This window comes from Urocampus carinirostris, chromosome 8, assembly GCF_059441175.1.
Source record: "Urocampus carinirostris isolate Australia breed hairy pipefish chromosome 8, RoL_Ucar_1.0, whole genome shotgun sequence".
Taxonomy (NCBI): Eukaryota; Metazoa; Chordata; class Actinopteri; order Syngnathiformes; family Syngnathidae; genus Urocampus; species Urocampus carinirostris.
The window spans coordinates 2,053,282-2,075,365 of NC_142356.1; the positions used below are offsets into that span (position 1 = coordinate 2,053,282).

At 45.3% G+C, this 22,084-nt stretch overlaps 2 protein-coding genes across 4 annotated transcripts in view; both read left to right on the plus strand.

The window, feature by feature from the left end:
• The window catches only part of sos1 (son of sevenless homolog 1 (Drosophila)), a 35,040-nt gene extending 31,471 nt beyond the window's left edge, over positions 1-3,569 (plus strand). The window contains exons 18-24 of one of the 2 annotated variants that reach the window (XM_088341289.1): positions 1,069-1,186; positions 1,410-1,582; positions 1,655-1,771; positions 1,841-2,123; positions 2,243-2,287; positions 2,473-2,594; positions 2,668-3,569. In XM_088341289.1, the coding sequence (XP_088197415.1) occupies positions 1,069-1,186; positions 1,410-1,582; positions 1,655-1,771; positions 1,841-2,123; positions 2,243-2,287; positions 2,473-2,594; positions 2,668-3,078 (1,269 nt within the window). In that variant the 3' untranslated portion in view covers positions 3,079-3,569. The remainder of the gene's footprint in view (positions 1-1,068; positions 1,187-1,409; positions 1,583-1,654; positions 1,772-1,840; positions 2,124-2,242; positions 2,288-2,472; positions 2,595-2,667) is intronic. The other variant, XM_088341290.1, reaches the window with a different exon arrangement.
• Positions 3,570-5,457: 1,888 nt separating this feature from the next.
• rcor3 (REST corepressor 3) lies at positions 5,458-19,141 on the plus strand. Of its 2 annotated transcripts, XM_088341292.1 has the most exons (12): positions 5,462-5,826; positions 10,471-10,527; positions 10,767-10,847; positions 10,912-10,964; positions 13,016-13,177; positions 13,243-13,367; positions 14,250-14,328; positions 14,458-14,676; positions 15,386-15,463; positions 15,528-15,585; positions 17,075-17,304; positions 18,498-19,141. In XM_088341292.1, the coding sequence occupies exons 1-12, from the start codon at positions 5,703-5,705 to the stop codon at positions 18,846-18,848; spliced, it is 1,617 nt and encodes a 538-aa protein (XP_088197418.1). In that variant the 5' UTR covers positions 5,462-5,702; the 3' UTR covers positions 18,849-19,141. The 2 variants fall into 2 exon arrangements, with proteins under 2 accessions (XP_088197417.1, XP_088197418.1); XM_088341291.1 differs by having other exon boundaries at positions 5,458-5,826; positions 14,250-14,676.
• Positions 19,142-22,084: the final 2,943 nt, after the last annotated feature.

Consider the following 22,084-nt stretch of genomic DNA (forward strand, 5'->3'; position numbering starts at 1 on the left):
GAGTATTTCTGTAGTATTACTGTAGGTTTTTTTTAGTTGTCTAGTTTCTTTTTTTTTTTTACAATATTACTGTTGTGGTATTTTGGTGGTATTTCAGCAGTAGTATTTTGGGAATATTTCTGTAGTTTCTACATAGTACTCTTAAGGTATCTCCCTAGTAGAATATTTTTGTTATGGTGTTATTTTGTGATATTTCTGTAGTAGAATTTCTTAGAATGAAGAAGTATATTTTGAGTATTTCTGTAGTATTCCTGTAGTTTTTTTTTCTTACAATATTACTGTAGTGGTATTTTTGTGGTTCTTGTATGATATTGTATGATAAAATTACTGTCGTAGTATTTTGAAATATTCTCAAAGTAGAATTTCTGTAATATATCTGTAGTATTTTTGTAGCATTACTGTAGTCATATTGCAGTCATATTTTAAAGTATTTCAATAATAGAATTTCTGTAATATATTTGTAGTATTTTGTAATGATATTCCTATAGTCGTATTACTGTCGTGGAATTTCAGCAGAAGTGTCTAGGAAGTATTTCATTGGACTATTTCATATTCTGTAGTATATTTGTGTAGTCATATTTTTGTATTGTAGAATTACTGTAGTTGTATTTTTGTAGTATTTCGATGTTTTTTTTTTCTTATCAGAATGAAAACCGAATAATATATTAGGTGACTGGATTTTGAACTTGCAAGGAGAAGGGGGAGAGAAGCCAAGCCTCCGATAAGAAATTCCCACCATCCCCTGACCCCTTTCCGTTGACCAAATCTTTTAGGGAGGGTAGAGAATCGCTTCGTTCCCGTGGGGTGTGCAAATCGGAACAAATCGATAGTATTTCTTCTGTAAATTCCCCAAATAGAGCGCCTTGAATGTTCTGGGTATTTTGCATTCATGGATTAAGCCCAAAAAAAAAAAGGCCCGTTTCTCCCCATGCTCTCCAGCATGGTCGATGAACCTCCAAAAAACCTCTCCTAATCTAAGGGGTAATGAAAAAAAATCCCTCAGAGTCCAGGAGCCAGTGGATGTGAACTACAAATATTCCAGAAGTCTGCTTTTCTTTGCTTCTCCAGCAAATTCCGAGTCGCCAGAGGAAAATCTTGGAAGAAGCTCACAAGCTGAGTGAAGACCATTACAAGAAGTATTTGGCCAAGCTCCGCTCCATCAACCCCCCTTGCGTCCCCTTCTTCGGTAGGTGACATCTTGTTCTCTTTTGTTTGTTTTTGTTTATTTTGTCCACAATCTTTCCTAGCTAAGGCAGTGCCTAGTTGTATACTCTATGATCTTATCTGCTTCAAACTGAGTAAGGAATGCTTATAGATGAGTGCGAAGCAAAAACTAGTCAAAGCAACCTAGCGGGCAACTCGTGTTTTCTAACATCCGGGAGGCCTAATCTAAGACGTGTGTGCGGCAGGTATCTACCTGACCAACATCCTGAAGACGGAGGAGGGCAATCCGGACTTCCTGCCGCGGCACGGCAAAGATCTGATCAACTTCAGCAAAAGGCGGAAAGTGGCGGAAATCACCGGCGAGATCCAACAGTACCAGAACCAACCCTACTGCTTGCGCGTGGAAAGCGACATCAGGGTGGGTATCGCAGAAGAGTGGGTGGGGTGTTCGCCGCCCCCACGTCAACCCGAGCGTCCGTTTGTGCTGCAGAAGTTCTTCGAGAACCTCAACCCCACGGAGGAGCTCAGCGAGAACGACTTTGGCGATCGTCTCTTCAACAAGTCTCTGCTGATCGAACCTCGCAACGCTCGCACCTTGACCCGCTTCGTAAGTGCCGCCAGCCGGTGTCCGACCGTCCACTCTGACAAACGACGAGACGCCGGTCCTTTTGTGTAGGCCAAGAGGTACACGTGCCCCCTGAAGTCGCCGGGCATCCGTCCGTCATCCGCGCGGCCCACGTGCCACCCCACGCCGCTGCAGAACGAACCTCGCAAGATCAGCTACAGCCGCATTCCCGACAGCGAGGCGGACGGCCCCAACTCCGCCTCCAACGCCGCGTCCGCTCCCAATTCCCCCTGCACGCCGCTGACTCCGCCCCCCGCCTCCGCCGCCTCCAGCTCCACCGACGTCGGCAGCGTCTTCGATTCGCCGCAAGCGCCCAGCAGCCCCGCCCACTCCAGTAAGCAAAACGGTCTGTCGGGTCGGGTACGAACGCCCGTCTTGGGGGAGCGCAACCGGCTAACGTTAGCTTAGCGTCGGTCTTTCGCCGCAGCTCACGCGATTCTTCTTTTCTCGCAGCGGGCGACGCCTTCCCGGGCCCGGTCTGGCTGCCTCACGGCCCACGTTAGTATGCCCCCGAGCCGCCGCTTCTCGTTTCCATAGTGACCGTCTGTTTGTGCTAAAGTTAGCGTGTGTGAGGCGGTCGCAGGTTCTCCTGACCTTCATCTCAGTCTTCCCGACCTTCATCTCCGTCCTCCCTCATCTTTTGTCCATTTCTGTGACACCGCCGCGTCTCTTTTTCCGCTCAGGGTCGTCCTCCGTCTCGTCCATGGTGTCCTTCAGTCGTCTCCCCGAGGACGTCCCCTTGCCGCCACCCGTGCCTCCCCGACGAAGACCCGAGTCGGCGCCAAACGAATCGTCTCCGGCTAAGGTTCTCCGCCCGTTTCCGCGATTTTAACGATTTGGATTGAAATGTTTGACCGAACTCACGCACGCGTCCTCAGATGTGGTCGGAGCCGGAGAGTCCGCCCGCCGTGCCGCCTCGCCAGCCCACCTGCAGGCTCCTCACCCCCCGCTACCTGTCGTCGTCCCCCCCGCCCGACAGCCCTCCCCTGCTGCCCCCCCGAGAGCCCTTGAGCTCGCCCCTGCACCTGATGCCGCCGCCCCAGGGCCGGGCCCGCTGCGAGCTAGCGACTCAGGCCTTTTTCCCCGGCAACGCTTCCTGCCTGGGCCCCGCCCCCGCCTCGCCGCCGCCCCCTGCGTCCCGGGAGACGCCCCTTCCTTCGCCTTCCCCCGTCCCGCTGGACGGCCCTCCTGTTCCGCCTCGCCACGCCGTGCCCAAGCTGCCACCCAAGACTTATAAGAGGGACTCTGTAAGTCACGCCCCTTTGCTGGACACGCCCCATGTGCTCTAAGGAGGCAGCGCCCTCAGGAGGCTTCTGGTGGCGGCCCCATCCAACCGGCCACGGCGGCCCCATCCATTTAGCCACCGGTGGCCCATTAAACTGGCCAGCGGCGGCCCCATCCGGCCCAATTCTGCCAATGGCAGCCCCATCCAACAGGAGACTGGCGGCCCCCTGGCGAGCCCTATTGGGCCACTTGGCGGCCTTATCTGGCCACTACCGGGCCCTTGGTGGCCCCATCTGGCTATTGGCGCAGTCATTGGCGGCCACTCAACGGACCCTATTGGGCCATTTGGCTGGTTTCATCTGGCCGCTCCTTGCCCCCGGGGGCCCCTACTTGCCCCCGGCTAAAAGCGACACTGCTGATTGTGTACCCGCCTCCACCAAGGAGCGCTAAGCCTTCAGGTACCAGAACCAGCAGGACCAAAGAGGTACTCATTTGTTGGATTCATAGTGGTTCTGTTTTGATGACTTTGTCACAAGGGAATAAATTGTTGTCTGGATGTCTTCATGGCTACTTTATCGTTCATAGAGGATTTTTTTTTTTTTAGTCTTCATTTGGTTTGTGTCACTCAAGTCTGCTAGATCATTGGCTGGGGTGTATTGAGATACTGTTGCTATTGTAGCAAATTTAATGGTTAATAGATTAATTAAGAAATAGTTTATCGACAAATTCAACTGTCATTTTAAAGCATAGGTGCGGATGCGGCCCGGAACAGACACGCCGGGGGAGGACACTGGGAGAAAGAAGCATGAGAGAAAAATGACTTGCAGTTTGAAATATGTCCACTGGATGCTGCTAAAGCCACCACTCACAAAACAACTAGAGCTTGGTTTCTTTCTCTTACTTCTCACTCTTTCTCTACCCTTTTTTTTATCACTCTTTTACTTTCTCCTTTTTTTTCTTTCTCCCTCTCTCTCTATTCTTTTTCTTTCTAGCCCTCTTAGACACCCTCTATTTATTTCCCCCTCACCCTCCCTCTATTTCTTCTCTCTTACTACCCCTATTTCTCACCTTATGTTTTTTCCTCTTTTTAAATTTCTCACGTTTTTCCTCCCTCTGTCTTTATTTCTCTCAAATGAGTTGCTCCTTTAAAGGGACAGTGTGTTTTATTGGACCACTCGATGCCACTGGATTGTGCAACCGAAAACGAGTGCTATAAACCACAAGGCCGAATACAAACCACGGAGAGTAAAAGTGGACTGATTGCACCATTATACTTCTCACATGTTGCCCATCCTTTTGTAAACAAGAACGAGAAAAGAAATAGGAAAAGGGGGAAAAGAAAAGGAGAAAAAAATGATGAAAAAGAAGAAAAGGAAAGACAAAAAAATAAAGGAAGAAAATAAGTAGAATAAGAGAAAACAGAAGGAAAAAAGCATTAAAACAAGGAAACGGAGTACAAAAGAATAAAGGAGAATGAATGAATGAAGAAAAAAGACAAGAAAAAGAAGAAAAGACAAAGTGATTCAAGTCCTGTCTACTTGTTTGGCCTTTAATCACAAGAAGTCTCAAAGGGCTATTACTAGACTGATGACAGCATCCCCTGATCTAAAACATACATGAGGGCAAGTAAAAACTCAAAAATCTCAGCATGAGGAAAATGAAGAAACCTTGAGAAGGGGCCGCACATGAGGTCATCCCCCTTCCAGGAGGACCAGGCCAAAATGGACGTAACACCCTCGTCATGCTTTTTGCATGAATCCATATCTTTCAGGACTTCTTTCTGCTTTCTCAATTCTCTTACATTTGTCCCTGGTTCTGTGAATAAACATAGTGTCATAAATGAATGCCTTTTCGTAGGTCATCTATATCATGGATGGGGTATGGGCTACCACTGCCGCGACCCGAGTTCGATTCCTGTTGATTCCAATGTTTTGCGATTAGCGATATTTAATGGATGTGTGGATCGCGTGGCCTCTTCGAGGTTTCTGATTTTCATCTTTCGGAGGTTTTGAGTTTTTCCTTGCCCGCATGATGGTTCAAGATCAGGTTCAACCTGGGCAGTCCTTTGAGACATTTTGTGGTGTAGGGCCAAACAAAGAAATGGGACTTGACTTGAAATATGCAAGGAAGGTAAGCTATTACCCGTGCTGTCCCTTTGGCTTTACAGCAGCACAGCGCAGATAGGGGGTAGCTGTAGCAGCAAGATGGCAGTTCCCTTTAGGTGAGTCTCATGTCAGATTCATGTGAATGTCTTCAAAATAATGCAAGTTTCAATGGGAGTTCGAGTATCTTTGCTTTTTATTTAAATCTATTTTTTCTTTATTTATGTTTTTAACCGGTTGGAGGCGCTCAACAACACAATCTCGTTAAATTTAAAAATCAAATCATTAAAAAATGCATCGATCGGTGCGAGGTTCTACTTTCCCTCCGCCTGTAGGCAGCCGCACCACAGCCTCGGAACCCCCTCGCCCGCCGCGTCGGTTAGTCCCTCGCCCTACACAGCCTCCCCACGACGGTAGCATCGTCGACTGTCTTTCGGAAGCCATTGGACCTGATTTCCGAACAATTTCCCGTTTTAATGTCGTCCTGCGGTACCGAAGGGGCGCTCGGCTAGGGTTGAAGAGAATCTCGGGAGTGGAGCGTCGTCTTCCAGTGGACGGCGGCGGGGGTCGCGCTGAGCTCCGCCAGGATGCCGGGAATGATGGACAAAAGTGGCGAGTATTTGGGCAAAGCTCGCTCCAACGGTACCAAGAGTCCCTCCAATGCCTCCAACGGTCACTTGACCGACGAGAGCGCCAGCGACGACGAACACGGTGGGGACAAACGCCCGCTCCGGGGACACCACTACACTGTCATGGCGACGGCTGATGCTAACGCCAGATAGCCCGTACTAATACTAGCGTCCGACGGCTAATGCTAATGTCGACTAGCTCCTAATGCTAACAGCAGATAGCCCTTGCTAATGCTAGTGTCGGCTAGCTAATTCTAACGCCAAATAGCCCTTGCTAAAACTAGCTTCAGCTAGCTAATGCTAACGCCAGACAGCCTTGGCTAATACTAGCTTCAGCTAGCTAATGCTAACGGCATCCTTTATTTTTGAACATTGCAAATAGAATAGGATAAAGTAGAATAGAATATACCTTTATTATCATTGTTACAAATTGGGTGCACATATGGTGACAACGAAATTGGACGTGGCACTCCAGTTGCACATTTAAATGTAAGGATAAAAAGATAAAAATGTAATTTACACGCATGTGCCGTGGGCAAATACAAACAATTGGCAATAACAATACAGAATAAACATTTTCAAGAAGACATCAGGTGCTGTAGAAATATAGAGACAACAAATTCAAATAAAACATGTTTAAATACGAAGGAGAAATTGCTAAGTCAATTACAAAAATCTGTAAAAACAGGTTTACACTTTTGATATGTATTGTTATGTGGATGAAAATGTTGCTGTACATAAGATGCGATTTGTTGCATTTTCGTCATTCGTGTCCTGTAAAACGAGTCCAACCGTGATGGGATTTCTTGTCAAGTTGGTAGGAAGTGGAGACAGAACTGAACATTTCACCAGAATTCTTGTATAATTGGACATGAGAAGAATATGTGTCATCAGTGGTTTCAGTATCCATCCATTATCTGCACCGCTTATCCTCAGTAGGGTCGCGGTAGTGCTGGAGCCCATCCCAGTTGTCTTCGAGCAGTGGGCCACCCTGAAGTGGTTCCCAGCCAGTCGCAGGGCACACAGAGACCGTCAACTCACTCGCTCATTCACACCTAGGGACAATTTGGACCGGCCAATTAACCTGACATGCATGTTTTTGGAATGTGGGAGAAAACCCGCGCAAGCACGGGGAGAACATACAAACTCCACACAAGAAGGTTCGATCTCATGACCTCGGAACTGTGCCGCGCGCGCACTGACCGCTGCGCTTCCTTGCTGTCTGTTTCTATATCAATTTGGTCGAAAAAAAGCAGATACAGTGGAACGTCGGTTTTCGAACGCCTCTCAGTTCGGACAAATCGTTGTTCGACCAAAAATTTAGAGAAATTCTTGCTTCGCTGTTCGGTCAAAAAAATCGGCGTTCGAATGCCGGTACGCTAGGGTGCGATGCTGAGCGGCGTGCGGGTGTTTTAGCCCCTAATTATGCCTCCGAAGAAGGTCGGTGCACACAGGACAGGTGAAAAAAAAACAAGTTGTTCGTCCAACTATTGCCTTTAAGAAAGACATAATAGAATAGAATAGAATAGAATAGAATATGCCTTTATTGTCATTGTTACAACATGGGATATGCTGTGACAACGAAATTGGACGACTCCAGTCCCACATTTACAGTGAGGATAAGGAAACAAAGAAACAAGGAACAAAGTACTAACTGACTTTGTTGTCCTCGGCGGGTGGGGGGGGGGGGGGTGTTGTTGAGTGGGTCAAACAGAGTTCCCGAATGTTTGATCTTACATTACACAGTCCAGCGTTTTTCCGAATTGCTCAGTCCACAATTAGTAGATTTGGGAGTCCACAATTGAAGGATTTGGGAGTACAGTCAATAAACATGACCGATTAAAGTCGACGATAAAGCTCCGTTGGGGTAGTGCAAGCTGCTAATAGCTAAATATGAAAGAGGTGTACGAATTTCCGATCTTGCTAGTGAATACAGCGTGGCTAAATCTACTATCACTACGATAGTAAAGAATAAGGAGGCTGTGAAATCGAGTGATGCGGCTAGTTTTGGAAGATGTTGAAAAACTTATGATGATTTTTCTCTCCCCACCGTCCACCACAAAGTTAAGGAATCCTATTCATAACCCTTTTTTTATTCTTACACGTTCATGTTGGGGTAATCTTTCGTACGGAAGATTACGCTAACGCAAATGTACGATTAGCCTGGGTTAGCTTCATGTTTACGTTCTTGCTAAACATTCAGGGTGTTGGAACGGATTAAAACGATTTTACATTACTTTTAATGGGAAAAACGATTTTCCGTGATCGACCAAATCGGTTTTCGAACAGGGCTCTGGAACGGATTATGGTCGAGAACCGAGTTTCCACTGTATTTTCTTGAATTTTATAACGCGTTTTTGATAAATCTTTTGATAAATGAATAGAACTCATCATTTAAATGAGTGTTTCTTTGATTTTGGGGGCTCGAGGTCTCGATCTATTTATCACAGTGTCATCAAATGCCAGGAAATGTCAGTTTTGTTTTGCATCGTCTTACGAGGTTATTATTACATTTACTGTCCAGAATTGACATACCATGTAGAAAAGTTGAATACATTTGGGGGGTTATTTTTTTGATTTTTCAGAATTTCAACTGTTAGAGAGACAAATTACTTTGTAGCTGCATTTACTGATTTGCTTACCTCAGATTTGGGTGGATTGAAGTTCCATTGGATTTGAACAGGTTCATACATTTATATTATTATAATCTTTTACGTCCATCGGATGTGATCCTGACCCTGTGTTCTTCTCCTAGCCATCCTCTAAAAAGAAAGAGCCGTTCCTATGCAATATTATTTCAGAAGGCAATGGAGTGAGGTGAAAAGTTGGGTGCATCAAGTCATTTCCAGTACAGAAGAATTTGTTTGTGAAAACCAGACAGTTGAATCAGAAGTTTTTCAGTTTTAAATTAAAATGTATGAAGAATCTCAATTCCTCCAAGCCTTTTAAATATTGAGTTAACGGAACGAATGATTATTGGACATCCGTTTTTGAATCCATTTAATTTTAGAGTTCAATTCAAGCAGTCAAAATCTAGAGATTTCAGGCCACCCTCACTTATTTCTTTGAGCATTAGACTTTTTTTCCATGTTATGCCGTATATTTCTCCGAATAAAGTTAAAAGCAAATGCCTTTATAGTTTTGATTATATTGTTTGGAATTGCTTGAGAGTATGCGGGATAGATACATCTAAATAAACGTTCCGTTTGAGTCAAATAGATCGGGCCAATAATAGATATGTCCCTTTGAATTGGGATCGGCATTGTTTCATTTTCCAAATTCAGAGTTTTATTTTGGTTGGTTTCTCTTGTTACTACCAGCCTGTTGTTATTATGAGTTGATCTTCCTTTTAAGAATCCCGATTGCTAACAATAATATCGGATAGAGAGAGAGACGAGACTAAAATGGAGGTTAAGAGTTTGTAGTCGGGGTTTCTTAGGGCAATTGGTCTTCGGTTTTCTCCGTCTTGGATCTTTAGCGTGTTTGGGAATTGAACTAGAATTAGAATAGAATAGATAGAATATACCTTTATTGTCATTGTTACAAATGGGCTAACATATTGTGACAACGAAATTGGGCATGACACTCCAGTTTTACACATTCATAGTGAGGTATGAGCAAGAAGATAAAGGAACAGAGAAGATAATGTTATAAGACAAGGGGGATAAGGCTATAGTTATAATTTACATGGTATTTAGTGAAATGAGTCGAAATCTAATCTTTGACCCAGGTTAATAAGTTCCTGGCGACTTAAGGTGATAGTTGCCAAACAGGTATTTATAAAAGAAAAGATGAGGGAAAAAAGAACACTTAAAGTAAAAAGATTTACTGGAGGGACACAAGCCGCTGCGTGTAGTAGTCGCGCCGCCATGTTGTAGGCCTTTTTTTTTTTTTTTTTTACCACGAGCCATTGTTCACATATTTCTCAAAGTGCAACAAATTCCGTATTTCTTTCCAGAAATGTTTATAATGGGCTCCCATGATCCCATCAGGCGCTTTATTGCTTGACAAGCGACTCACTGCTTCATCAAGTTCTGTTATGGTCATTTGGTCATCACAAGTTTTGTTCTTATAATTATCATCAATAATTGGGATATGCGCAGCTATTTCTTTCAGAAACAAATCTTTGTACCCCTCAGGGAATTTTGTCGTCTATAAAATGCTTCAGAAATAAAAGAATTCAGAGGACATTTGCCTCTCGTCTACAATCTGCTAACGGCATGTAGCTCGGGAGAATTCTGATTGGCAACGAGCGCTTCCTAATGTACGGTGTCAAAGATGCGGTGCGCGAGACAACACCGAGAGAAGCACAAAAGAAAAATGAGCTGCCCTTCGAAATATGTCCACTTGAGGTTGACAAAGCCTGGCGCCGCTCGCAAAGACACTGGAGCTCGATTACTTTCTTCCCTTTTCTCTATAAATCTCTCACTTTCTCTTTCTACAATCTTTGTCTCTCTTTTTTTTTTCTCTTGCTCTCTTTACCCACCCGCACCCGCCGCCTCGTTAGCTCATGCTATCGTCAGCACGCCCGTCCTAATACTAATGGAGGCTAGCTCAAGCTAATGTTAACGGCAGCAATCCCCTGCTAATATCACCTGGCAGATTTAGCACCAGCTAGCTAAGGGCAGCTCATTCAAGCTAGTGCTAACGGCAGCTAGCTCACTGTGACTCCACCACTGACTGCGGTCCTCTTTCCCCGTTTCCCCTTTTTTGTTTTCTTTTTCAGATGTGGGAATGCGAGTGGGAGCCGATTATCAGGCCAACATTCCCGACTTGGAAGCGGGTGAGACACTGCTTTGCTTGCTGTTGTTTTGGGGACGCGACGGGGGGGACGCCAAGGATATACAGAGACAGTAAACGGACTTAATTTCTAAAGCGCTTGTCCGTGAGTGAGGACCCCCAAGGCGCTTTACAACACACTTCACACACCGATAGTCAGCCGTGCAAGGCGCCTACCTGCATTCGGATAGAAAAATACCGCTACTTGAAATTGACTTGGTAAAGGTGACGTTGTGATTTTAGGGTCCGGCAAATATTGCGAGCGAGACGGCGGCGGGGGCATGCTGGTGTGGTCGCCTTCTCACCGCATCGAAGACGAGAAACGTGAGTGCCTTCCTTTGGATACTTTCACACGTTGCCGCGGTAACACCCTCTTCCTCCTCTCTAGTGGACGAGTACATCGCGCTGGCCAAAGAGAAGCACGGCTACAACGTGGAGCAGGTATTAGTCGACCGCTTACCAGGGTGGCAATTTTGAGCCTCCCGCTCTCCTGCCTTCCGTCTCTAAGGCTACCCGGTCCGCACCTTTCGATTGGATATGCGGGAAACGGGTAAACGGTGACGTGACTGTGAATCAGGACCTCTGACGATATTGAGATTTTAAAGCGTAGGCAGTAGAAAAGGGTATGTAAAAAGTGTAGTTATCTTGTTTTAGGGGGAAGCGCGTTTAGGTGAAAACGTATATATATTAGCTCTTATCCCAACCCAAGACAAGCCCCCAGGCATGCCTTCGTTCCCCCCTAGACTCTTCACCCACTGGGGTCTCACAAACTTCTATGGGAAACACTGCACAACGAATTATTATTTATGACGCCCTTTTGCTGGAGAATTGTTCTATTTTTTTACCATAATGATTCATGTAGTACATAACGGTACTCAACAGGAGTTTTATTCGATATTTCCTCACGATATTTCAACCCTTTCCCCCATGAATTCAATTCCTCAATCAATGCGTTTGAATAGAACAGCAGTTAAAAAACGCTGCACTTCTTTTCCATATCTTCGTGTCAATGTCAGGTCGCTGAAATGTCGTTTCATCTTCGAGGAACGATGACAGGCCAATGCAATTTTGCCCAGTAACACGATAAACGCCACTGATGACACAAAAATATGATTTCTCTCGTACGTGTCACAATCTAAGAGCTAGGGTTACAGTTTAAAAACTGAGTTAGGGCTAGGTGTAGGGCTCTAAATTGGGGTCTGGGCTAGGGTTACAGCTAAAAATAGTTGTAGGGCTAGGAACTAGTGTTTGGGCTACAATTTATGGTTGTTAACCGATTGTAGGGAACCCTGTGTTAAAAATCGACGCGAATAAGTTGATTTTGATTGCTTTTTAAGCCTGCGGTTTTAAATCTGTTACAGCTCATAAAATGAAGAAATTGGGTTTCCTTTTTGAATTTGAGCATGCGGCTTTCGATTCAAGTTACAAGGTTTTTATTGTCGTATGCACGGTAAAGAACCACGTTTCCCTGCTCAATGAAATTCTTCACACAGTTGCCGGCGTAAAAATAGAAACTAAGAAACGATACATAAAATAATATTACGAATGATAAAAAGTTAAAAATACAAGATGAACTCAAGACGGGTTAGGGCAATAAAATATAAGGTTCACTCTGTAGTCCGCAGGGTTTGTACAGGTGCTTGAAATATCAAGCTCAGGAGAATTTTGGGTGAAGTGCTTAAAGATGTTTGAAATCATTTCCTTTGCAATGTTTCCTGACAGTCTGACTCGACGAACCACGTTTTTATATCAAGGGAAATAAAGGAAAGTGCGTAAAAAAGACACCGATGGTGGCTCCTCATCATCGAGTTGTCACGTGAACTGCCCCCAACTGTCGCATCCAAGAGGATGGCTTTATCAGATGAGTCATGAGAATTCCGGCTCTTCGAGACGCTGCTCTTTCGGCTCGGATCGCTGAGTTCCTGAACGGCTCCTCCGATTTATTTCCTTTTTGTGACATATTATCAATAATAATATAACTTGATGCACCAAATGATTGAGTAATGATTCTTTTCATATGTTTTGCAGGGGATCCCTAAAAAATACATTAAATTAAAAAAAAAAACATTTAAGCTCTTTACACACTGAACAGATTTAAGTCAAACAACAACACAAATACCTGAAAATGCTAAACCATCAAATAAAAATTACAAATATAAAATCTTTAGTGCTATGAATAAATGATGTTATGCAAAAAAAAACATTATTTACAATTCTATTTTAACCAATTTAGACTCTGATCCTCTGAAAAACACGCATAAAATAGAGATGAGGTAAAACAAAAAGCAGTCAGCATTTTCTAAGACAAAATCTTTGAAGGATTGATTTTATTAAATATTAAAATGAGTCCAAATTGGGCTTTGAAGGTAGTGAGGGACAACATTGGCCTTGAAAGTGCTTGAATTTGGCCACGCAAAAGGCGTACAAACCCCGAGTCCGGAATCGACGGTACCAGTGTTCTATGAGCGTTATTGTGTTTTTTCTGTGGTCAGGCCCTGGGGATGCTCTTCTGGCACAAACACAACATCGAGAAGTCCTTGGCGGACCTCTCCAATTTCACACCCTTTCCCGACGAATGGACGGTGGAGGACAAGGTTCTGTTTGAGCAAGCCTTCAGTTTCCACGGCAAAAGTTTTCACCGAATCCAACAGATGGTGAGATTGGCTCCGCCTCCTAACGCCCGAACGCCGAGCATTGATTGGACGCGGTCGCGTGTCAGCTCCCAGACAAATCCATCTCCAGCCTGGTCAAGTACTACTACTCGTGGAAGAAGACCCGATCCAGGACCAGCCTGATGGACCGGCAGGCCAGAAAATTGGCCAGCAGGAGCAACCAAGGAGACAGGTACCACGTTTCGCTTGACCCGAGTACGGGTGCTTGAAATCCTTGGAAATGCTTGAACTTGATCCCATTTTTCTCTTTTAACAATGAAGATGCATCCAGACATCTACTCGTTCGTTTTTCCATAAATCAGTGTGATCAAATTGGCCTCGAAATGCTCAGAATAATGTCATAGTATAGTAGTTATTCCCTAACATTACTCTCGTCTTTTTGTAGAATCTCTTGAGTAATATTTTTATATTATAGTTGTAAGATATTTTTTTGCAGATTTCTGAGTATTCTTTTCAGAATGGAAGCAAAATAACTTGAAAATCCTGTTTTTAGGCGCTTGTATTTCTGTAGCATTACTGTAGTTTTCATCATTTTTGTAGTATATTACTGTACTAGGATCGTTGTCCTATTCCTGTGTTGTGTTACCGTAATAGTATTTCTTTACTCTTACTGTAGAAGTATTTTTGTGGCATTACTGTCGAAGTATTTTTCCATTTTCTATCGATATGCAGGTAGGCGCCTTGCATGGCTGTGAGTGTGAATGGGTAAAGTGTGAAGTGTGTTGTAAAGGTCCTCAAAGACGGATAAAGAGCTTTATTAATGCATTCCATTTACCATTTACTAAATTTGTCATTTCATTTTAAGATTAGATTAAGAGGGTTAGATTAAATAGTGCCCTGCGACTGGCTGGCAACCAGTTCAGGGTTTCCCCTGCCCACTGCCCGGAGATGGCTGGGATGGGCTCCAGCACCCCTGCGACCCTACTGAGGATAAGCGGTGCAGATAATGGATGGATGGATTAAATAGTGTGTAGTGGCCCCTGGTTTGCCCACCTTGGATTTGTAGTGTTTTTTTTTATTGTCTGATACGTCTTTTTGGATGCTGTTGTCGTAGCGACGAGGAGCTGGAGGAGGCGGTGGCGCCCGAACCCAACGACAGCGACTACGACCCGAACAAGGAAGCCAAGAAGGAGGTAGGTGGAAGCGCTACGGCAAGGGGCCGGAACCATTTTGACCCACCCCCAAAAAATATTAGCACAATATTTGGATTTTTTTCGAGAGACAAATTTCAGCAAAACTGCCAAACCCGCTTTTTTGGACAGCCCAATTCGACGGAACCCTCGGTGCCATCTTCCAAGGCGGGTTTGGGCCGTCGGGACCACCAGACCCTGCAGCACCGCCACCACCAGCGCTCCCGCTGCCGTCCCCCCAAGGGGATGTACCTGAGCCAGGACGACGTGGTGGCCGTCTCCTGCAGCGCCCCCGCCGCCAACGCCCTCCTCAGGCAGCTCGACGTGGAGCTGGTGGCCCTCAAGAGGCAGGTACGGGGCCGCGCCGGCCGCACCGAGAAGCACAAGAGAAAAAACAGGGGAGAGCGGAGATAGAGATGGGGAGAGAAATTGGGAGAGTGTAAGAAAGATGAGAGAAGGGTGGAAAGAGATGAAGATGGAGTGGTATAAATAAGGGAGACTGAAGCGATTGAGGGAGAGAGGCACATAGGGGGGAGAAAGGAGGGGGAGATGGGGAGAGAAAGATAAACAAAGGAAAAGAGAAGGGTAGAGAGAGAGCGAGAGAAACAAAGACCAGGAAGAGAGATGGAGAGTGATAAAGAAAAGGAAAGAGAGAAAGAAAGAGAGGGAAGGAGACTCAAAACAGTTTTTCCCAAGAATTTTGTAAGACCCCGGTGGGCGCACAGTCTAGGTGAGTCAAGATCAGGGGTTGGTGTCATTGGAACCTGTGCAGTCCTTTGAGACATTTTGGGATTAAGAGCCAAACAAAGAATTGAGACTTGACTCAAGTCTGGGTGCGTGTCCAGGGGCAATGTTTTGGAGCCTTTATTTGGACATACATTTGTGAGACCCTGGTGGAGACCAATGAGACCCCAGCGCTCCGCCAGGGTTTTTACATGGTACGTGAAACTCTGCGAAGGGAGTTGACTTCGGTCTGCTGATTCTTCACTTAGCCTGTAGCGTTAGTTGTGTCCAACAGGGCGCAGTAGCGTGTTTGAAGAGCAAATGTTGCCGTCCTCAGGTCCAAAACGCCAAACAGATGAACAGCGGCCTCAAGCACGTCCTGGAAGCCGGAATCGACGATCTTCGCCTCCCCGAGGTTGGTTTTCAGCGCCATTAGCGGACAAACCGCCGCCGTTGACCTCGAGCGTCCTTCCTTTCAGAGCGCCCAGAAGGTCAACGCCCGCTGGACCACGGACGAGCAGCTCCTCGCCGTTCAAGGTGACTTTTACTCCCAAATAATTGAGCACGTGATTAAAGAGCGCATGCGCAAATTGACATTTTACACGAATCCGAGGGGAAATGTCTAGTACAGAAAAGTGTCACGTTGTGTTGCAATGAAGACAGTAGGCCAGGGGTGTCCGAACCTTTGCTAAGTTGAATCAGCGTGAGGGCCGAATATTCAGCCTGGCATACATTCAACAGTCTTTAATACAAAGGCGACCTCGTAGATCGCCTCTGCAGCATTTTCATTTGACTCGCAGGGTCACGTGTCAAAAACGCCGCTGTGCCGTTCAAACAGCTTCTACTTGGTTGCCTATATTCTTCTGCTTTCATTCTGGAAATTTGAAAATTACCACTAAAGTAAGACTACAATAACAAAACCACAAAAATGTTACGACTGAAAATACTGCACAACTAAAGTAATACTACAGAAAAATTGGAAAAAGTAAGAAAATAAAAGTACACTAATTCTACAAAAACACTACAAATATAGGCCAAATATTCTACAATTGCAGTACTTCAAATATACTACAAAAACACGACTACGAAATACTACAACAAAAAAACTCAAAAATAAAACTACAGTATTACTCCAAAAATCCTACAGAAATAGTGCAGTGTCTGCTCTAAGTCAGTTACCTAGTTTCAGGTACCTACGTGCATTTATAATTTATTTAAATTCATTTTTTAATTTATACCACTAAAATATTGCTTCAGAAATGCATCAAAAGTACTTGTGCAGATATACGACAAAAATACCACTACATAATACTACAATACAAAACGCTGCAGAAGTATCACAACAGAAATACTGCAAAATTACAAATACAGCTAGACTACAAAACTCCTACTATCAAAATACGACAAAAATATAACAGTAATAGTGTACTAAACAAATTCTACAGCTATACATTACAAATTCTACTATAGAATTCTACAAAAATACTAAGGAGATGACAGTAATACTACAGAAACACTAAAATCATAAATCTACTGCAATACCTCCAAAAATAGAACTGATATTCAACAAAACTATTATTGAAATACAAAAAATACTAAAGAAATACAAAAAAAAGTACAGAATTTACTCAAAAATCGGACTACAGAAATACATATATACAATAACATATCTACTATGGAAATGCAACAAAAATACTACAGCAAATAATATACAAATAAAGTGCTACTATAGTAATACTACATGAAAAAACAACCATAGTAATTTTTGATCGTTTCAACATCAATTTGATGAGACAAATGTAGTTCTCAAGAAATGGAACATGTAAATTTCCTTATGCATATTTCTACGTAAAGGAGAGACATGGGCCACATGAGTCACATTTTGAAGGCAAAACCCCCCGGAGACTCCCAATAGTTGCCCCACGGCTGCTTTAAGACCCAGACATAAAGTAACGTCTCGCAGTCGGGAATTCCCGCTAAACCTTTTCGAGGCCTGACCATTCGCTTTGCCCCGATCGGCCGGCAGGAGTCCGCAAGTACGGCAAAGACTTCCAGGCCATCGCCGACGTGATCGGCAACAAAACCTTAGGCCAGGTCAAGAATTTCTTCGTCAACTACCGGCGGCGCTTCAACCTGGAGGAGGTGCTTCAGGAGTGGGAGGCGGAGCAAGGGGACGGGGGCCCCGCCTCCGGCGACGACTCCAAAAACGCCTCCGCCACGCCTTCCGGGAGGAGCACCGACGAGGAGGAGGAGGAGGTAGGTTCGGCCGCGTGGGGGCGGGGCTAATTCCCATAGCCAATGAGAAAAAAGCTGTGTTAGACGGGTTGCCGGTCACTTGGGAAGTCAAGTCACATTTATTTATATAGCCCTTAATCGCAAAAAATTCTCAAAGGACTGCACAGGATTACAATGACACCATTACTTGATCTTAAACCAACATGCCGGCAAGGAAAAACTCAAAACTTCAGCATGAGGAAAAAAGAAACCTTGAGAAGGGGCCTCACAAGTGGTAATCCCCTTTCCAGGATGACCAGGGTGGAATAGATTTAGCATTGAGTTACAGTACACAAACATAGTCAACATCAATAAAAGAGAACACTAGGAAGAGGCGTGATAAAAGAACCATAATACTTCCTACGGCAAAAAGACAGAGAAAATGGGATTATCTTAAAAAATACTATGATGGAAATACTATGAAACTTACTACTAGAGACAAGGTTCTCGTGGATCCTTGAAAAGTCTTTAAAGGCATTGGAATAGGATTATAAAAATGTCCTAAATCCAATGCTTAAAAGTATTATAAATGTAAACGCACGAATAAGATTAATATTTGTAAGATATCTCAAAAGATTTCCCGATTGTCTTTTGGAACAATACACCGATTTATTGTGGCGGCAACATGGCGTGATCACAATGTCGGAATTATCAAAACAGCGATGTGCTTTCAGTCGAACCTGTGTCTCAGGTCACGTAGCGCGGAGCAAAAGCAGGCCGAGACCTTTTCGTACCAGGCACGTTGTATCGTGTGACGGAAATAGTTGTTTTTAAATTCTTAAATCGAACTTGCCTTAAGCAGAAGGAACCCTGTCAAAAAATACTACCGCGATCGTGCAATTCAATACAGTAAACGACAAACTATGTACTACTGAATTGCTGCAAAAATACTACAGTAATACGACAAAAAGAAATGATTACTCTAATTAATACCTCAAAAATGCAATAAATACTATGAAAATGACTGTACTGCAATACTACATAAATACTTCTGTGAAAATTGATGCCATGGGGGAGTATGGGTTCTAGGTCATGTTAGCACAGTTAGCCTGATGCATAGCGAAAGAGTTGGGTGCGGCTCGTGGTTTTGGTCTCTCTGAGTCTCTGTCGTTTGTATTCTGCACTCAGGGACATACATACTGTCCCTTTAAACAACTGCCCTTGTTCCCCCAAAGGCCCAGGCCTCGTCGAGAGCTTCGCCCGTCGGCGCGCACTCTCATCCGTCGCAATCGGCCGCCGCGTCGAGCTCCGCCTCCTCGCTTCACCAGCCGCCGCCCCTTTTGCGTCCGACCCTGCCGGCCACGCCCTCCCTTCACCGCCAGCCGCCGCCCCTCCAGCAGCAGCCCCGCCCCCCGCCGCCGCCACCTTCTCAGCAGCCTCGTCCCGCCTCGCAGCAGCCCCCGCCCCTCATCCGCCCGTCCAATCCGCCGCCGCCTCGCCTCAATCCCCGCCCTTCGGGCCCCGCCCCCCAAGCGCCCGCCGCCCTCCACCCGCCGGACGCCGGCTCGTCCTCGTCGCTCCACTGATCGGAGGCCGGCTCGACCCGGGAAACTTTTGGGGGGAAGAGCTCGCCCATTTTGAAGCGTGAGAAGACAGAAACTGCTTCCAAGTAACCCGTGTGTGCGTGTAACGGATGTATTTATGAATGTGTGTGTGAATGTCATCTATTTATATTTAAGTGTGTGTTTTGTATAAAAGATTAGTTCAGGAAAAAAATGAAGGGGGGACCCAAACGCATATCTGTCAACCTCAGCCAATTGCTCACATTATCGACCATTGCGATTACCATTTTAAACGAAAATAAACCTTACAAACACAACACGGCACATATTGGCTCACATTAAAACAGACTCTGTAGAATAAAAACAAACATCATTGGCGTCAACGAGTCGATTTACCAAGTTGACGACGCAAACCATTCTTTCGGCGTTTTTCTGAGTTCTTTCCCCACTTGCAGCAAATTTAGTGTACAAATAAATGGTATAAGTGACACACAATTTGAAATCATAATACTGCGTTTGACTTTAAAGCTCCTTTTAGGACACACGAGGTTAATATCAAACAAGCAAGTAAATAGCATCATTAGCTAATATAACCAACGTTAAATAAGGGGGGCGGTATGTGAAACAGAAAATTATGAATGGGCGAGTGTGAAGAGGCGCATCTGGAAGTGGGCAGGCTGGCGGTATTTCTGAGGCCTGGTATTAATGAGTTCCAGAGCCAAGGGGCAGAGCGGCTGAAAGCTCTTGCGGGATATAGTCTGCCGCTTATTTCAAAATGACCCATCAAATGATGTCACGGCCTATAGGATTGGAGTAGGTCACCTAGCCTCGCCCACTTCCGGTAGTCCCAGCCTAAGCGAAAGCGGACACGCCATTAAGTTCTGCCCGTTTCCTGTTATCCCTAGCCGATAGAATTTAAGTAGGTCACCTAATCCTGCCCACTTCCTGTCGCTTGAGCCAATTGGATATAAGTAGGTTACTTATCATAGCACCTATAAACAAGTCCCGCCCACTTCCGGTCATCACATTATCCTGCCCACAAGTCCCACCTCCCTTGTCCCGCCCGCGAAGACGACGATTCAAAAAGTTACGGGCAAAACGTATAAGTTGACAGGTATCCAGAATCACATGAACGAGCAGGCTGCTTTTTGGCATACTAGTTTGAGACCGTGCTGCAAAAAAGCGTCGCCCCAGACCTCAACCCAACCGAGCATGCCTTTCCATTTTTAACACAAACGCGAAAAGGATTCCAGATACGAGGCGGCCGTGGCCCGCAGGGTACGGTTCCCTGTTTCCTTTCACACCCACTCGTGTTTAGTCGTTCCTCTCTCTTGTGTCAGCCAACGGGCTTTCGCGGCCTCTCGTCACATGACCGAGTGTCCCTCCTTCTCAATTCCTGTTCCGCGAGCGCCATTCTTGCTACATTGTGCGATTTTCATTGTGCCCTCGTTCGGGCGTCTCGTTTTGCTCCCTTGGTCTCGGTTTTCGGACACCCTTTGTTCATTAAATGGCAGCCTTTGGAATCGAGCCGTGTCTTCCGTTTCTGCTTCCCACCCCCATTTTGACACTAGTTTGACGGACCAAAAATTAGGAAAATGCTAGCAGACCAAATGGTTCTTTTTGACTTTCGAACTGGTCCCCCAACATGCTAACATCAGATTGGAAAACATCGAAGCTACTGCTAGCATACCAACTGTTAGCGTTATTATTGCACTACAGAAACGGTATCTGTAGACATGGCAGTATTTAAAAAAACACCCGATATGGTTAGCGTGGGTTACCGTCATGGCTTATGCTAACACTAGATTGGAAAAGATCAAGGTTATTTGTTAAAACGCACCACCACATGTTAGCACGCTACTGCTAGCATGTTTGCTATTATCGATGATCAGAATTGTTCCTACCGCCAAAACGGTGTCCGTCGACGTCGCTGTATTTCAAAAAACACTTGTTAGCATTAGCGTGGGATAATGTTATTTCACTCTTTTTTTTGTTATTTATTGTTTTAATTGTCTGCTTCTATCTTCGGTGTTTTTGGTCTCGTTTGACAACTACACTTTGGATTCCTTCTATCCTATGGTTATGGGTATTAACACACAAAAATGCCTTTATTTGAGGAATCAACTCCTTGCCCTGAAGAATTCTCGTGCCGGCGTGATGAGGGGGCCCTATCGAGGATGCAGAGCCGGAGCTAGCTAAGCGGCTAGCGCCGTTATAAGCCTTCAGTACCGTCCGTAATCATGGTAAATGTGAACTCTCTACCAAATAAGACAGGCAAATTGGATGTGCTGGTGAAAAACATCAAACCGTACAGGGTGTGCAGTTTGCTGTGTTTTACGGAAACATCTCGCATCCCGGACGCTAACATGGAGCTATCCGGCTTCAGTACTGTTAGGACAGACAGAGACACAAAAGCCTGCGGGAAGCGGAGAGGAGGCGGACTCGCTATCTACGTGAACAGGAGGCGGTGTAACCCTGGGCACAAAGATTTCCATCTGCTGCAGGGACAACCAACTTTTGGCCTAGCGTGTGACATCATCCACTCCGCTGTTGCTAAACCATAAACACAGCACCCTGAGGCCATCCTGTTAATCTGTTAATAATCAACACAAGGATACTGCTGGAAGTGTGAATTTCCTTACGGGGATGAATTAAGTATATATCTATCTATGTTAACACAAAGCCAAGTTCCAAATCCAGTTTTTACGGCTACAATTTCCCCGGGGGCTGCCGACGGACTTGTTCCAGTCAGGTAAAACCTGGGAAATGGACCGCTTTTAATAGAGTTTATCGGGGGATTTGGGTGTCCTGTCAATTGGGTCTTTTAATCCTGGTGACTCCGGCTTCTCATTGGCTAACTTGAAGGTGTGTCAACAGGCCACGCCCAGACTTGTCCATCGCGAGTCCAAACGGACCCAAAGACGCCAGCGGCCCTTAAACTTTGACGAGAACCAACGGGAAGTTCTTCCCGCGGATCTCGTCCGTGACCAGGAAGACCGGTTCCCGTCTGCGTCCTGCAAAATCTCGGAAAAAGGGTCACGGGACCTAACGGAGGAGGAGGTCAAGCGTCACCACGCGTTGCAAAAGCCTTCACGAGCTCCATCGAGAAATCTCAGAGAGCAGAAAATCTTTGACTCGTGATCCTCTCAAAAACGTGGACGACTGCAGAAAGACCAAAGCGCGTTTCCGGTTTGGGGGCTTGGGGTTGTTTAAAGGCCAAAACGTAGGTGGGAGACTGAGCCGAGCTACTCTTGACACTT

Coding starts and splice junctions, on each gene's coding strand:
- rcor3 (XM_088341291.1), top strand. CDS start 5,703: ATGCCGGGAATGATGGACAAAAGTGGCGAGTATTTGGGCAAAGCTCGC. Junction 10,848..10,911: donor CCGCATCGAAGACGAGAAAC/GTGAGTGCCTTC, acceptor CCTCCTCTCTAG/TGGACGAGTACATCGCGCTG. Junction 15,586..17,074: donor GCAGCTCCTCGCCGTTCAAG/GTGACTTTTACT, acceptor ATCGGCCGGCAG/GAGTCCGCAAGTACGGCAAA.